Source organism: Talpa europaea (assembly GCF_964194135.1).
Source record: "Talpa europaea genome assembly, chromosome: 1".
Classification (NCBI taxonomy): domain Eukaryota; kingdom Metazoa; phylum Chordata; class Mammalia; order Eulipotyphla; family Talpidae; genus Talpa; species Talpa europaea.
In genome coordinates, this window is record NC_140073.1 from 154,366,293 (window position 1) to 154,379,226 (window position 12,934).

Below are 12,934 nucleotides of genomic sequence, written 5' to 3' on the forward strand. Positions count from 1 at the left end.
GTGTCCTCCCCTCAGCGCCTATCATGTCGTAACTCCCCAGGGCCGTCCTCCTCAGTGTCCCTTGCCCCGCCCTTCAATATGGTTATTTTTCAGGATTTTATTGAAGACCCCTTTTTTACTCCGCGTACTGTCTTGGAACACTCCCACCCAGTGGCTCCAGTTGCCGTCTTACTTCGTTTAAAGATTCCCAAATGTGTGCTCCACGGTAGAGTATTGCTTATAAACTTCAGAATCAGTTACCCAGCTGCCTGCTGGTCCTTGCCACTAACATGCCCCCCAGGCACCCTAAAATCAGCATCCTCAAGCTCTTCTCCCAGGCCTGCTGATTCTCCTTGTGATGAGCAGCGACACCCTCTACCCTCCTGCCCACGGCCAAGAACCTTAAATGTCTTCCTTGACTCCTTCCTTTCCCCCAGACTTCATTTCCAGACCGCCAAGCCCTCTAATTTGTGTATGGTGGAGAGAGCAGGGGTGTCGGTGGAGATGCTAGTCATGGTTTGGGCAAATCACCTACGTATTCCCAGCTTCAGGTTCCTCGTCTGAAAAGAGGAGCGCAGTGATGCGGAATGTGGATGGGGGTCAGCATGGCGGAGAGCCTCAGTGGGCACCAGTGCCCTCTGCCCCGTCTCCTCCCCCGTCCCGCCTCTGCTTCCTTGCCTTGCTGTTGAATCAGTGCACGTGTAGCTTCTTGACCTTGGGATTCCCCCTGGAATTCAATTTTCCATAATCCTTTCATGACCAAGGACTACAGCTTATAGCTCTCGGTTCTTATCGTGAAGAATTTGAAAAATGCAAAGTAAGCAATTACTGTTGACATTCTGCTTCCAATCTCTTGTCTCTGTTCATTTTTACAGTTTTATTGGTGTATAGTCAAGTGTGCATCCTGCTGTTTTTCCCGGAAACCAAATATTTTCCCAGGTTAATAAAAGTCCTTCATGAACAATTGAAAGGCTGCCTGCTGTGCAGTCCATGACTATTGTATAGTTTAGTTGCCCTTCTAATACTGCTGGTCCTTTAGAGTCTCTCCAAATAAACAATACCGAGGTGCACCATTTTGTAAAAAAAAAAAAAAAAAAAAAAACCCCTTTCTTCCTACATTTATGATAATTTTTCTAAGTCATATATTCATAACTTGAGCCAATAGGTCAAAAGGATTTATAAATTTTGAAGTGGTGAATCTTTGAAACGGGCTAAATGAATATATAGACCTGACCTCGGCTGCAAAAAGTGAGGTAAAAAGAAAAGGCTTGTAATCACTTTCTGTTTTCCTGAAAGAAGGTGGGGAAGGCCCAAGTGCTCTGTGGGGAAAACGTGCCCTTGACGTGAAGTTCCTGCTTCGTGATGGTGAAGAAGGGCTTGTTTCTGTTTTTGTATTTTCATCTGGGTCAGTAAGAGGACAGGCCATTCCTCTGAGCTCGCTTCCCTCCAAGGAGGAGAAAAATCGTCCAGCATCTAATGATGCAGATCATTAGCTGTGTTAACAGCCTTGCAGTTAAGAAGAAAAAACAAAACAAAACAAAACAACTTATAATAATGTATCCTCCTAATGCACAGTTAATTTTAGTTAAAATTTCCCTGGTGGTTTAAAAACTCAGTGAATTTGTGAATCTAGTAATTGGCTCTGCATTTGGGAATGTTAAAGCTGCCAGAACCGACTGGGCTCTCGTGGGACAAAGAACCCCACGGAGGTCTGGCCTCCCCGGTGACACCGTTCTGTGCTCACTGTTCTGTGCAGCCCCTCCGAGTCCAGAAAACCTGCCTTGGTCACCAGCCTTGTACCTGGCTTTCCCTCTTCAGAGGAGACTGAGGGCCTCAAAGTTCACGTGTCCTAAGTCAACTCTGGACTCCCTACCCATCCCCAAATTCAGTGTCTCCCCAGCTGTCTGGTTGCTCAAATAAAAAACTTCAGCCATCCTTGACTTCTCCTCTTCTGTCCTTGCCACACCCCCACTTTCCATCCGTCAGCATATACTGTCGATTCTGCTTCTAAAAATCCATGTCGAAGACCGATCTCAGATCGTCCATTTCTCTCCATGTCGCCGGCACCCTGGTCCCAACCCCCTCACACTGACTGGCACTGCCCAGTAGCCTCCTGGGCGCCTCTGAGTGCTGCTCTTTCCCTTGCAGTCTGCTCTACACAGCAGCGGGGGATCCTGCTAACACACACTCTGCTCTGTCATCCACCCCTTCCTTCAAATCTGTCAGAGACTTTCCTTTGCTCTCAAGGTAAGGACCCAGAATTCTAACGGCCCTGCCCACCATGGCCCCTGCAGCTGCTGCCTTCCGGCACACGTGTCACCCTTCAGTTCCTGGAGCTCCTCCACGAGAGCCTCGTATCACCATGCTCGCTCTGTCCCTCCTACCCAAGTCTAGGTAGCCCCCTCTTTCCTGCCCCCGACTTCTATAGAAACATGGGCGCTTTCTTCCAGCTTCAGAGAACCCATTTTGATTTACAGCTTTGTGTATCTTCATTCCCTGGTGTGGTGATGTGACTGATGTCCGTCTGTTCCACGAGACTGTTTGGTCACTGGAGAAGGCCCCTGGTTGCCTCCATTCACTGTCCCCTCCCTGTCAGCTAGGCTGGTGTCTGGCAGGAAGTAGGTGCTGAATAAATCACTGGTAGCATGTGCATGAGTGGCATCCTGTAACAGTCCTCGCGAGTGTCCCGTGAGGTGTGGGCTCTCTCAAGGAGCCAGGCCCAGCTTCTCCACATGTCGCTGGCTTTGCTTTCTCTTGTCAGCCGTCGGGTTGAATAGCGCATGCGGCCTGAAACTCACTGGTCTTTCTCTTCTCTTTATTCAGCTAAAGCTTGCTTTCACCCTGGACCACGAGACGGGACTGCCTCAAGGATGTTACATCTATGAGTACCGAGACAGCAACAAGTAAGCCCCCGGCGGGAAGGAGCCTCGCCTCCCCATTCCTGCTCAGGTAGCCCCTGTGGCCTGCCCTGCCCCGGCTTCTCTTGAAAAGGGGTTGTCAGGGCAGGAATCAGCCTGTTTACATTGTGGCTGGAATGGAAGTTTTTCTCTTGTCAAGTCTCTTTTGCCCCTAAATATAGGACTTGAGTATTTGTGTCGGAGCGGTTGCGGGGGTGGTTGTGGGGGGCGAGAGGTGCGTTTGAGTGTCCAGTCCCCCTCCACCCCCGTCCGCTTGCTCTCCGGCCACAAGCTTGCAGCTCTCACTGTACTTACGTTGAGCACAGCTGCTGCGGGGCTTGCCCTGGGAGTTTTCTAGCTGGGGTTTCTGGGTACTTACAGAGATTCAAGTTGGCGGCCTCATTTTCACCCCCTTGTTCCTTTACCGCCGCCAACTGCATGGTTTCCTCTGTGAGATGGTGGAAGTGGCGGTAAAGTCAGGCCAAGGGACTCTGCTGTGCTGGCGTCGTGTGTCGGGCACGGCACTGGGGACATGACATGCGTTATCCCCTTTAAACCTTAGCACCCCCTGCCAGTTTCCCTTACTGTTGTGTTTGTGGAAGCTGAGGGCCGGGGGACGGAACTGCCTGCGGGGTGGGGGCTGGCCCCAGCTGTGCGAGGCAAACGCAACATCACGATTCGGGAAGAGAATAAAGACAGTTGTCCCGGGTTGCTTCTGGAACCCCAGTCACCAACAAGAGTCCCCACCTGAGCAAAAACACCCTGATCTATTCCTGAAGTGTCCAAACTGTCTCATCTTACCCAGTGGACAGAGTCAGATAGGCCAGTGCAGCTGCACTTCACCTTCCACAAGAGGATCGCGTGTCTTCCTCAAGGACTCTTGCTCTGGTACGGGCAGAGGGCGGGCCCTGGGTGTCTGCGTGACCCAGTCTCCACTCAGATCCCATTCACGTCACTCTGGCTTATCTGTAGGAGGTGCCCTAGTGGGCGACCATGTTCCCTCAGGCAATCACTAAGGAATGGTTGGCCAGGCGTCCTTTATTGCCTCTGGCTAGCACTGTTTCTGGAAGGAAGTTCCAGGGTTTCTAGACCATTGTGTCAGAGCCCTCATCTCAGCTTCCCATAATGCTTGATCCAGCGGCCATGCAGGGCTGGTCTCTGCACTCCAGGGAGCGGAAGTCATGACTGCGAGCCCCTGGTGGGCAGTGCAAGCTGCACTAGGCAGTAGAAACAACCTAAGCCTTCAGCTGCTGGCATGTCACCCTGCCACCACCCATGTTGGCACCACACTCACCCCTGGTGCTGGCTGGGTGGCAGGGGGCAGGCCCGTACACACAGGTTGTGGCAGCAGTGAGATCTTGAGGCCCAGGGGTGTTCACAGACCGGCTTGATGCTGCTGTCCTCGGAGGGGGTCAGCAAAAGGCCCTCCTGCTTTCAGCTTGGGCTGAGCCGCTCTATAGGGGCAGTGACCATGGCTTCAGTTGTCTTTGAAACTGAGAGGAGAAAATAGCCTTGCTCTGTTCCTGGCTACCCCTTAGCTCCTGGCATATTGACAGAGAAGAGATGTAAAGGGCAAATTCCAGGATTATAAATATTGATGTGCTGCTTCCAGAGGCCTGTGAGAGAAAGCATTTGTGTGGCACACTGGACCGGAGCCACAGCCTGGCAGAGCTTGGGCATCTGATGTCTCGGGACCCCTGGGGACCCCTCTCTTGCTGGTCTCAGAGGCAGTCTTGAGGCTCACTCTCAACCTGCGGGCCACCAGCCTGGCCCCCAGAGAGAAGCCGGCCCGCTGCAGGTGTGGACCGCCTGTTGGAAACCCGCGCTCCGTCGCTCTCAGCGGCTCCTTTCCAGCTAAAGTGTCTGGGGGTCCCTCGCGAGGTCACCTTGCAGCCATTTAACACGCCACCATAATTTCAGTGTTTGGTTTTCATTTTTAATTTTTAAAGGTTCTAGTTGAAACTTTTGGTCATCACTATTACTTTGGATTTTTGGTGTCCTGGTTTTTAGTGTCCTGGTTTTCATTACGATGTCTGTTCCTCTGATCTCTTCAGTGACGTTGGTTTTACCAATTCTGCTGCCTCCTCGAGGTTGTTGGGTTCTCTCTGGTTCTGAGGGCGCTGGTCTCCCATCTGTCGTGTCTGTTGACTCACCTTCGTGGTGGTTCACGACCTCACCTGGCTTGTTCCTTTCTGTCTTAGCAGGAATTGTGTTCCTTGTGGGAGTCGCACCTGCCCTGCCCCGGGTTGTGACGTGACCTTCCGTCGCTTTTGCCTTTGCTCCGCCAGGGCCCTGGATTACCATGGGGCCTGCTAGTCTGAGGCCAGTCGAGCTCTTGACTCAGGCTCCCAGAGCCTGCTGGGGTGCTGTCAGCCTCCACACCCACATGCAGCGCAGGCTTGGGGGCTCCTTGCCACAGGAGATGCCCCCCTTGGCTCTGCCACCCAGAGGGAGGTCTTCCTGGTCCCTGTCCGAAGACCAACAGCCTTTCCTGGGTCCTGGTTTTCTCAGGCTCTCAGTGCCCATCCCCGGGCCTGCACCCCTGTGGGCATAAGCTCCCAGCGCCTGTCACTCTGGTGCTGCCAGCCCAGTTGCCGTAATAGAGATTAGGGCCCTGGCTTAGCCCCGTCTTCATTCCCCGTCACTCATGCTCCGTTCCTCTTCTGCTGTGGTTTGCCCGTTGTTTCTGTGTGCCGTGGCGGCCATGCCAGTTCAGTCTGCCATCTTGTTAGAACCAGAAGTCTGACTCCTCACTCAACAAGTACAGAGCGTCTGCTCACTACCCAGTCATACCAGGCTTCATACCAGGGTGCAGAGCTAGATAAACACAAGGGGGAGGGGAGGGCCTGGCACCCATCACCCGGGCCAGCTCTGGGACTGGGCCCTCACCTACACTCCCTGCTCTCCATCCTGAATGACCAGCTCGAGTCTCCACAGCCCTTCTCCACCAGCCGGGCGACTTCACTCTGTTGTCCTCGTTGTCCACGCTCAGCTGAGAGTTCCTTTTTCCCGGAAGCCGGTCCATGCTCCTCACAACCATCCCTGCCAGCTGCGTCTGCGGCCATCATCCGGGGTCCGTGCGTGCCTGGTTCTGTCTCTGCACTCACCACAGCGCGTTTCGGGCTCCGGTTCACTTGTCTGCCACGTCCTCTGGATCAAGTCCTCTTAAGTCAAGGCCTCATTTCGTTCATCTTAGTCCTGCTCCTTGTGCCTCGCCCAGCCAAGCTAAAGGACTCAACTTTGGCCTCTGGAAACCCACATCATCGAAGAGCCGACATGCAGAGGCCCCAGAGAGAGTGTCCCATGGGACACAGTTCCTCAGCTGCAGTGCCTTCCCACGTCATAAAGGCAGCCACACGGCAGTCTTCCAGGGCAAGGGATTCTGGCCCACACACCCTCCTCTGTCCAGCCCCTGGCACCTTGTGGCTCAGGCCACTGGCCTTTCTGGCAACAGCCAGGGCTGAGGCAGGACCCCGGACCCCTGCCAGCCCACCCGACTCTTTCCCCAGCCTCTGAGCACATAGGCCTTTCTGGACCTGTCGGCCTGAGAGGCACCCAACATGCAGCCCTGCCTATGGGGCACCCACTCTGGGGACACCTTCTACCAAGGAAGAGTAGACCCAGAAGGTGAATTCTCAGCTCACAATGTCGGTTCTCATCATGGCGGATGTGCCGGGTCATCTCAGGGCCACTGACTCCTAGACAGAATCAGCGTGTGGCATCATGGAGGACAGGCCCATGAGGAATGAAGGGAGGAAACAGCAGCAGGCCTGAGGCTGCAGAGGGTGGTACTGCCCTGCCCCTGTGAAGGAGAGGGGCGAGTCGGGGGCAAGGAGGAGGTTCAGGGGCAGAGTCCCAGCCTGCAGTGAGTTCCAAGAAAGAGCTGGTCCAGCCCAGGGGAGCATCCTGGAGCCGTGGCTGCTGGCTGGGGGAGTCTGCATCTGACAGGAACCCCAGGATGCTCTGAGCATGGCAGCCAGACCCATCCCTCACACGACACAGGGCAGCCTCTCTGCTCGGCATGGGCTCTCTAAGCTCCCATGGGCTCCTCTTCCCCAGGGGGAGCTTAGAGAGGAGAAGTTACTGGAACAAAATGGCACCTTCATTACTGAAGCTCGGGGCCCCAACTGGCTCTCCTCCTCCACTGTCCATTCAAAGTTCTTCTTCCTCTCAGCAGCACCTCTGCTAGCTGGGAGTGACCCAGACCTTCACTGAAGCCTGTCTGTCACACCCTACTCCAGCCAGGGTTAACACACGTCTTTACATCTGTTCATGGTTACAGAGGAGCAAGGAGTATAGGGGAGTCTACACCTCACTGCCTGTTGCCTCTGAGCTGGGTCCATTATCCACCGCCCAGCCCGTGAGGGCACCTCCTCTTGTCTGTGGCCCCTGGATGCAGGATTCCAAAGAATCTTGCCAGTGGCCTTCGCCGGTGGCCAGCAGGACTGTGGCCCTGTCTTCGGCCTCTAGCCCTGTGGCGTTGAGCCAGCTCTGTGACCACCTGCCCCGCATCCTCTCTGGCTGCAGCCCCCACCACTCCTGAGCGAGGCTGGCATCCCTCTGCCCTGTGCATCTCCCACGACCCTGACGAAGGGGGCATACTGCGGGTTTTCCCACAGAACGTTGGCCTCCGCTGGGCCTTCCCTCCCAGCACAGCCTCTTCCCTCAGCCTCTTTATTGCTTCCTCCGCTGCCTGCCAGGTAGTCGTCTCTTTCTGCTCCATTCGGCCTTAGCTGGCACTTTCTCTAGGCTTCTAAGGACCACCCCAGCAGCAAGTTTGCCCCATCCCTGGCTGTCCCCGCCAGGCTACTAAATCCTGCATCCCTAGAAAATCCCCCAAATCAATGAATTACTGCTCCCCTCTTCTTACATCCTGGCCCCCTTGATCGAGACCCTCAAATCCTGCTAATTCCTCTATGTATATAATTTTCTTCCTCCTGAAACAGGCCAGCACATCCCCAGCCAACGAGCCTGGCATTTAACCCTAGTTTGGGGCCTGGCAGCTGGGAAGGAGATGGGGGAGCCCCAAGAAGAGGAGGAGGCCCCTGAGTGTCTTCCAGCACCTTCCCCTGCTAGAAAGCTTCCCACCCTTCTGTGAGCAGCCACACAGGTCCTCTGGCTCACCCATGTCGCTGGTAACTGCTTCTCAAGGGCCCTCAGTCTGTCGCTTTCCCCTGCTGGGCACTGGCAAACCTCACAGTCACCAGCCAGCCAGCTCCACAGCCCCTGTAGACACGGTGTCTCCCCGCTTTGCAATGACTGAATTGTCAGTCGCCAAGGGCTTTGAGTGAGTCTTGGAGCATCTGAGCTACCACTTTGTGCCAGCGATTCTTCGGGCCCCACTTACCCTAAAAAGCACATGTCCCTGCCCACCAGGGAGTGAGTCTGTGGGACAGGAGTGGCTGTGCAGGAGGGACAGGCTGGGACAGCAGCGGCTGCTGGCCTGGGAAGAGCAGAGGGAAGGCGCAGAAGTGGGGCTGCAGAGCTCCACACTATGGGGCCCCTGAGAAGCAAGGAGGGGAGTACTGGGTGGGGAAGGTCTCACACTGCAGCCCAGCTTTATCAACAGTCCGATGGGAAGTCCCGGGGCCCAAGGCGCCTGTGGGCAGAGCCTCATGGCCAGCAGACCCCTCTCTGATGTTCAGTTGCTGACTCAGAGCAGCCAGTAGGGGACCAGGGGTTGCAGCGGGGCCACCCAGCAGCTTATGCCCAGGGGCGAAAGGTGTCAGGGGCACCTTTTCTTGGTCCCCATCCTGGGGCAGGAAAGCCTGTCTGCAAGACTCCAGGATGAAGCCCCATCTTGAAGCGGTTCCCCTCTCTGCTTGGTTCTGTCCTCCTGCCCATAAGCAAGCACTGGGGTGTTTCCCAGCAGCCCTGACAAGTCAGCCCCACCCAGCACCTCCCAGCACTTTGCAAATGACACTTTGTGCCTGCACCTTGGACCTGAAGCCGGTTCCTCGGGCCATCAGCACTGTCACCTGAGTCCCCAGGCCTCTGCCTACACCAGAGCAGCAAGCAGATGGGTGCCAGAAGGGACCTTGTGGGGGCAGCAGGCGCGACCATTTCCCTTCACAGCCTGCGCTGGAGACGCAGCATCTACAGGGCCTGCGCAGCTGACTGGTGACAGTGAGGGGCACCGGTGCCCAGCAGGGGACGGGGCGCCAGGCCCTGCCTCTCCACCTGGTGTGGCACTGGAGAAGCAGACGCCCCATCTTGAATCTAGCTGCTGAACAGGAGCCTGCGCCGCACTGTGTTCCCTCCCACCATCCAATCCAGGCAGCAGAACCGTAGCCGGCACCTGTGCTGCGTCACGGTCCCCTCTCCTGGAATTGTGGTGTGACCGCAGGTGCCAGGGCAGGCAGAAGCGCTTCACAGGCTGTGCTGAGGCCACACTCTTTCCCCACTGCCTGCAGGGGGCTGCGGGGCCGGAGGGATGGAGCCTGAGGTCACGTTTTTGTTTTTGTTTTTAATTTTATTTTTTATATTTTTGACATCATTTCTCATTTTTGCACAGTGTATGCATTTTCATCTTGGTTATAGTCCCCATACAATTCCCACCCACCTTACTTTGACCCTAATCCCTCCTCCCCCACCCACCCCTGTAGTGTGTCTCTGGTTTATAGTTGCTTGTTGGTTTTGATTGTCTCTTTATTATAATTAGTCTTTTTCCTGGTCCCTTGTTTGGGTTTTCTAATTCCTGCTATGAGTGAGACCATCTGGGATTTTTCTTTTTCTTTCTGGCTTATTTTGCTGAGCATGATCCCTTCCAGCTCCATCCATGTTGCTGCAAATGGTATGAGTTTGTCTTTTTTGATTGCTGAGTAATATTCCATGGTGTATATGGACCACATCTTCTTGATCCACTCATCTATTTTTGGGCATTTGGGCTGTTTCCATAGCTTAGCTATTGTAAATAGTGCTGCTATAAACATAGGGGTGCAGGTGCCCTTTTGAGTTAATGTTTCTGTGTCCTTTGGGTAAATACCTAGGAATGGAATCGCTGGATCATATGGAAGCTCCATCTTTAGCAGGTTGAGGAACCTCCACACAGCTCTCCATAGTGGCTGGGCCAGTTTGCACTCCCACCAGCAGTTCAGGAGAGTTCCTTTCTCTCCACATCCTCGCCAACATTTGTTGTTGCTAGTTTTTTTAATATGTGCCGTTCTCACTGGTGTGAGATGGTATCTCATGGTAGTTTTTTTTTTTAATTTTTTTTGCATGTTTTTATTTATTTATTTGTTTGTTTGTTTAGTTTATACAAGCACTGGGTACAGTCAGAAGCGCGGGAGGGTGAGAGAATTCACCAGAGCCAGAGCGGGGAGCAGAGCAGGCAGAAGGACCGAAGTCCACTGCTGAGGGGAGCAGCGGGCGGCAGGAGAGGTCTGTGCGCCACGTGGGACCCTCCCCCAGTGGCCGGGGAGCAGCCGGGGATGGAACCAGCGCCGCAGAGGCCGCGGGCAGCTTTGCAACCCAGCGTTCAACCGCTGCGCCACCGGGGAGGCCCTCTCATGGTAGTTTTGATTTGCATTTCCCCGATTACAAGTGATGCTGAACATTTTTTCATATGCCTGTTGGCCATTTGCATTTCGTCTTTGGAGAAGTTCCTTTTTAGCTCTTCTGCTCATTTTTTTGACTGGATTATTTACTTTGTTTTTGTTGAGTCTCTTCAGCTCTTTGTAGATTTTTGTGATTAGTCCTTTATCATTAGTGTTGTGTGCAAAAATGTTCTCCCAGTTGGTGGGGTGGGTCTTTGTTTTGGCTATTGTCTCTTTTGCTGTGCAGAAGCTCTTTAATTTGATGTAGTCCCAGCTGTTTATCTTTGCCTTGAGTTGCCTCGGCAGATTTCCCTTACTGCCAGGCCGGGGTGCTCAGCCCCTCTAGAAAGCACTAGCTCCTCGGCTCCTGCTGGTCCTAAAGCCAGAAGGGAGCAGCATGGGAAGGCGTGGTAGCCAGCATCCCCAGAGACTTGGCTGGACAGAGCAGCATGGATACCTTGGTGCACCATGGGACAGTGACCACGCTGGCGTGGGGGTGTGACTGCAGAGACACACGGTCTTCTGCCACAGTGCACATGTGGGAGATGGATTTGCACAGTAAACTCACTTTGTCAAACTTCTTTTCACTATGGCGCAGACAGAGAAAAGCGCACGAATCGTGTGCTTCTAGTTGAGAGGAGAGCTGGAAGCGAACCTATTCGGGCAACCCAAATATGAGTTATGCGCAGTTGGCTTGTGTGATTATGGAGGCTGATCTGGGCCTGCGAGCTGGACAACCAGGCGAGCTGGGGTGTCATTTAGCAGAGTCCGGAGCCCTGAGAACAGGGAGGTTGGTGGTGACGGTCCCAGTGTGAGCGTGGGCGCTGAGGTGGCCAGCCCAAGAAACGAGGCAAGGGAAGGGGGACAGAATCCCCCTTCCTCCACCTTTGGTTCCATGCAGGCCTTCACCAGGTTGGATGACGCCCATCCACACTGCCAAGGACCGTCGACCCACTGAGTCCTTGATGCCAGGGCTCGCAGATGCACAAAGAACTCCTCTCCACCTGGGCACTCCGCGGCCTGCCACAGGGCGTGTAAACAACCTTCAGGCTGTCCCCGCACTGGCCGCTGGGAGCTCTGTAGGATTACCCCTTGTATTTTAGACCCACAGTCTACTCAGAGCTGATTTTTAAAGTTGATGCAGCAAATGTCATTGTTTCCGGGAGGGGGATGCTCAGGACCCCAGCCTGGTTCGTTGCCGAGGCCCTCCCACTGCTCCCCAGGCCACCATGGGCCCAGAGGCTGTGTCCGCCTTTGTGGCCCTGTTTCTGCTCTGCCCTCTCTCTCCCCAAGCGTCTGCGCCAGCACCACGCTCCCTTCTTTGCGTACCTGTGCGGAAGTGGGTAGAGCTGGCTGCCCCCCTGGCACCTCCTCTGGACAGGGCAGGGGGCTCTTCTTGGCCCTCCCACTTCCACGTGAATCTGAGAATCAGGTTGTCAGTTGCCCCCTCACCCCCCACCACACACACGCAGACACCTGCTGGGGTTCGTGGTGGGACCGCTGTGAATCTGTAACTTGATTTGGGAAAAATTGATCCTTTTATGATATGAAGTCTCTAGCCCACAAGCATGGTCTACATCTTGCCCTTTATTTAAGTCTTTTTGATTTTTCTCCATCATGTTTTCTAGTTTTCTGGGTAGGGGTCTTGCTCATCTTTCACTGAGATTGATTCCGAGGTCTCTGTGGACTGTTGTAAATGGTTTTTATAGCTCTCCTGTTCTCTTTGTCACTGCTGTATGGAAATACAACTCATTTTCACGGATTTATTTTATTGGTGTTTTTATTTATTTATTTTGGCCCAGTGATCCTGCTAAATTTATTTATTAAATTCAGGTCATTTGCAAATTCATTCTGGTCCCTGTACCCAGGCAAGTCACCCGCCAGCAGCGGCCGTCCCTCCTCGCCAGTCCTCAAGCCCCATGTTTCCTTTCCCCGGCGCGTGCCCTGGGTGGCGTTTAACACAAGTGAGGGCAGCAGCCATCCTCGTGGGGTGGGGAAGAGGGATTTTACCACACACTCCCTCTCAGGTTATGAAAACTTGCTCTGGAATTCCCTTTTGTGTGCACTTGATTTTCCTTTTCCCAAGATGACCTTCCACTGGGCAGTCGGTTTGACATGTGCGCGGTGCTCGTGGGCCCTCAGCGAGGCAAGCAGAAGCCGGGCTCTATTTAAGGGAAAGGAATTGATGTTTACCCCAGAGTCGTGGCCCCTTATCTTACTTTCACGAGGGAGGTTCTGCCCTGGCCCCTTGACAGAAGCTCCCGTGGCTGCTGCAGCCGAGCGGGAATTCAGGCCTGTCTGCCCGCCCCAGCCCCTGCCGCGGGCTCACTGCTCGCTGCCTCCCTGGTAGAATATTGAGTGCGTGACCCCCAGTGTCACAAAAATACCACTTTTGTCACAGAGTCCAAGAAAAAAAGTTGTGAGGCGGCCTCACAGGCCTATTCAAATCTTTTCCTCTCCCAGTGACCCCCGTCTCCAGATCTCCTTGTATCCCCGCCATCCGCCCCACACCACCTTTCTGAC

The 12,934-nt window shown here is 54.2% G+C and overlaps 1 protein-coding gene across 1 annotated transcript in view; it reads left to right on the forward strand.

Annotated features, from left to right (window-relative positions):
* DIS3L2 (DIS3 like 3'-5' exoribonuclease 2) overlaps window positions 1-12,934 on the forward strand; it is a gene marked incomplete at both ends in the record, with an annotated part of 249,293 nt that overhangs the window by 217,537 nt on the left and 18,822 nt on the right. Inside the window, one exon of the mRNA XM_084227980.1 lies at window positions 2,803-2,882. Within this exon, the coding sequence (XP_084084106.1) occupies window positions 2,803-2,882 (80 nt within the window). The remainder of the gene's footprint in view (window positions 1-2,802; window positions 2,883-12,934) is intronic.